General features: G+C 39.6%; 1 protein-coding gene across 1 annotated transcript in view; it reads left to right on the top strand.

Annotated features, from left to right (window-relative positions):
* The window catches only part of tgo (Aryl hydrocarbon receptor nuclear translocator homolog tgo), a 16,588-nt gene that overhangs the window by 11,050 nt on the left and 3,148 nt on the right, over nucleotides 1-2,390 (top strand). Inside the window, 2 exon segments of the mRNA XM_011495970.1 lie at nucleotides 1,334-1,654; nucleotides 1,910-2,113. Of these exon segments, the coding sequence (XP_011494272.1) occupies nucleotides 1,334-1,654; nucleotides 1,910-2,113 (525 nt within the window).

The following is a 2,390-nucleotide window of genomic DNA, read 5'->3' as shown; positions in this document are numbered from 1 at the left end:
GTTTAAGAATTTTATAATTATATAATTTTATAAAAACTCGTCGGGTTTATGACGCGATTCCCCGAGGAAATAGGCTGAGTAGCTTTTTAAAAGCATAATAATAAATTACGAAAAATAGCGTTGGCTAATAAATTTAAATTTAAAATTATTACCTTTTATGCTTAATTAGCGAGGGACATAAAATTATACGCTACGCTCAGGAATCACTCCTATATGAAATATACGTGACTACACCCGTGCAATAATAATGTACTCGTTAACGAGCCACAAAATTAAAGTATGAAACTATAAGTGGAACGCTAGCTTTCGATCAATTTCAGCACTCGATCTTTAGAAGTGATACACGATTATTGTTGATAGATGACTGTGGAAAAGCAATTAAGTAATCGACAATTGATAGATTAGAGAACTTTATGTCGTACGATTCATAAAGCCGTTATTATTTAATTTTTTTACGGTTAAGGCCTTTCAATCTAAGCTAAACAAATCAACATAAAACCTAATTTTACTTTAGTAAAAATAACGATATGAGATTGAATTTGATATAAATGTTTGATAACAAACGATCGTTTCACTCGTGCTTAAATAAACCTATGAATAGCGTTTACTATAAAATCTTAAATTAGCAAAATTTAGACGTTAAAAGTGTAAAATAACTCGTGTTTATTTGATATTCAACGACGCAGTCTTTATCGCTAATCCGCCGTTAATGCAAATTAATTACCTTGATTTTTTTTTTGTTTTTTTTTTGTTTTTTTTGTTTTTTTTTTTTTGTTTTTTTACAAACAAATTGAAATTTAATTCGAAAGCATGTTAGCGTACAAAATAATCCAAGGTCTTTTTTTTTTTTTGCCTTTGTTTTTGTTTTTGTTTTTGTTTCTTGATTTTGCTTTTCTTTATTAACGAAAGACAAACGGAGCCTATTTTTGCTTACAATTCCTCATGAATTCGATTTATTATTAGCGCAGAAGTGTTTCTTTGATCTTGGAATTAACGATTTCAACGGCTAAATATGATGTTGTAGAATTTATCGCCGTGCCACGTTTGATTATTTGGCGCAGAAAAATAACGAATGACAATCGTTCGATTAATATACGTGGCAAAGAGCGCGTTAAGCGCGTAAAATTTGACAACGGCTTTTCCGTCCACGAAATCCATAATGGGAACCCATTGACGTTTACCGCAAGCATTAAACGCGAGAGTCGTGTAAACGCACGGACGTGGAAAGTGGAAAAGTTCGTAAAATTGAGTAAAACTAGCGGGAAACGTAGCCCTTCAAGCTTCGTGTATTCGTCATTATCGAAGCTACGTATTTAATCGACGATGATTCCAGGGACCGGCAACACAAGTGCCGACGGCACCTACAAGCCCTCCTTTCTCACGGACCAAGAACTGAAGCACCTGATCCTGGAGGCGGCCGACGGCTTCCTCTTTGTCGTAAGTTGCGATACCGGGCGTATAATCTATGTGTCGGACTCGGTAGCGCCGGTTCTCAACTACTCGCAGAGCGACTGGTATGGCACGAGTCTCTACAACCAGGTACACCCTGACGACGCGGACAAGGTTCGGGAGCAGCTGAGCACCGCCGAGCCACAACACGCGGGTCGCGTCCTCGACCTTAAGACCGGCACCGTCAAGCGAGAGGGCCATCAATGTTAGTATATCTTGCAAAGAACTTCTCCTCTTTCCCATTCTTGTGTCGATCAGCATTTATCGTCGTATCATCGACGAGTGGTGCACGCTCGTGTCAAAGTAACGCAATGTACTTTGACGGCCCGCGAGGACTTTATCGGCAAAAAAGAAATAAAATTAAAAAAAAAAAAATAATAATAATAATATAAATAGAGGAGAAAAAAGATAGAATTTAACCAGCGAAATCGAGAGAGTGAGCATTTTTTTACGTGTTTAGCTTCGGTGCGCCTGTGCATGGGTTCGAGGCGGGGCTTCATCTGTCGCATGAAGGTCGGCAATCTTCAGACGAGCGGTGACATGGCCGCTGCCCACGGGCTCCATCGTATGAAACAGAGGAATTCCCTGGGACCTCCGGCAAGGGACGGCCAAAGTTACGCCGTTGTCCATTGCACCGGCTATATAAAAAATTGGCCACCCACTGGTGAGTATGATGGCTTTCGTTCCGCTTCATCAATAATCGAGCCATGCCGCTATTGCGGTGCAGTGGCGCACATGTGCAGCGTCGATATTGTTATGCGCGTTTTCACGAGCGATGCTGGGACTTTTTAGACGGAGCTTATTCGATATAAAGAAATGCTTATTTTAATGTTCGATTGTAAGCGTGAAAGCTCTTTCGTTGTTGTGCAAGTCGTTGACCGACACGAGCATCGTTAACGATGTCTTTACCCCCATAAAATAAAAAAAATATTTCTATCTGT

Source organism: Ceratosolen solmsi, unplaced genomic scaffold (genome assembly GCF_000503995.2).
Source record: "Ceratosolen solmsi marchali unplaced genomic scaffold, CerSol_1.0 scaffold11, whole genome shotgun sequence".
NCBI lineage: Eukaryota > Metazoa > Arthropoda > Insecta > Hymenoptera > Agaonidae > Ceratosolen > Ceratosolen solmsi.
The sequence above is the reverse complement of the archived record's forward strand: the minus strand, read 5'-3'. Positions and strand labels throughout refer to the sequence as shown.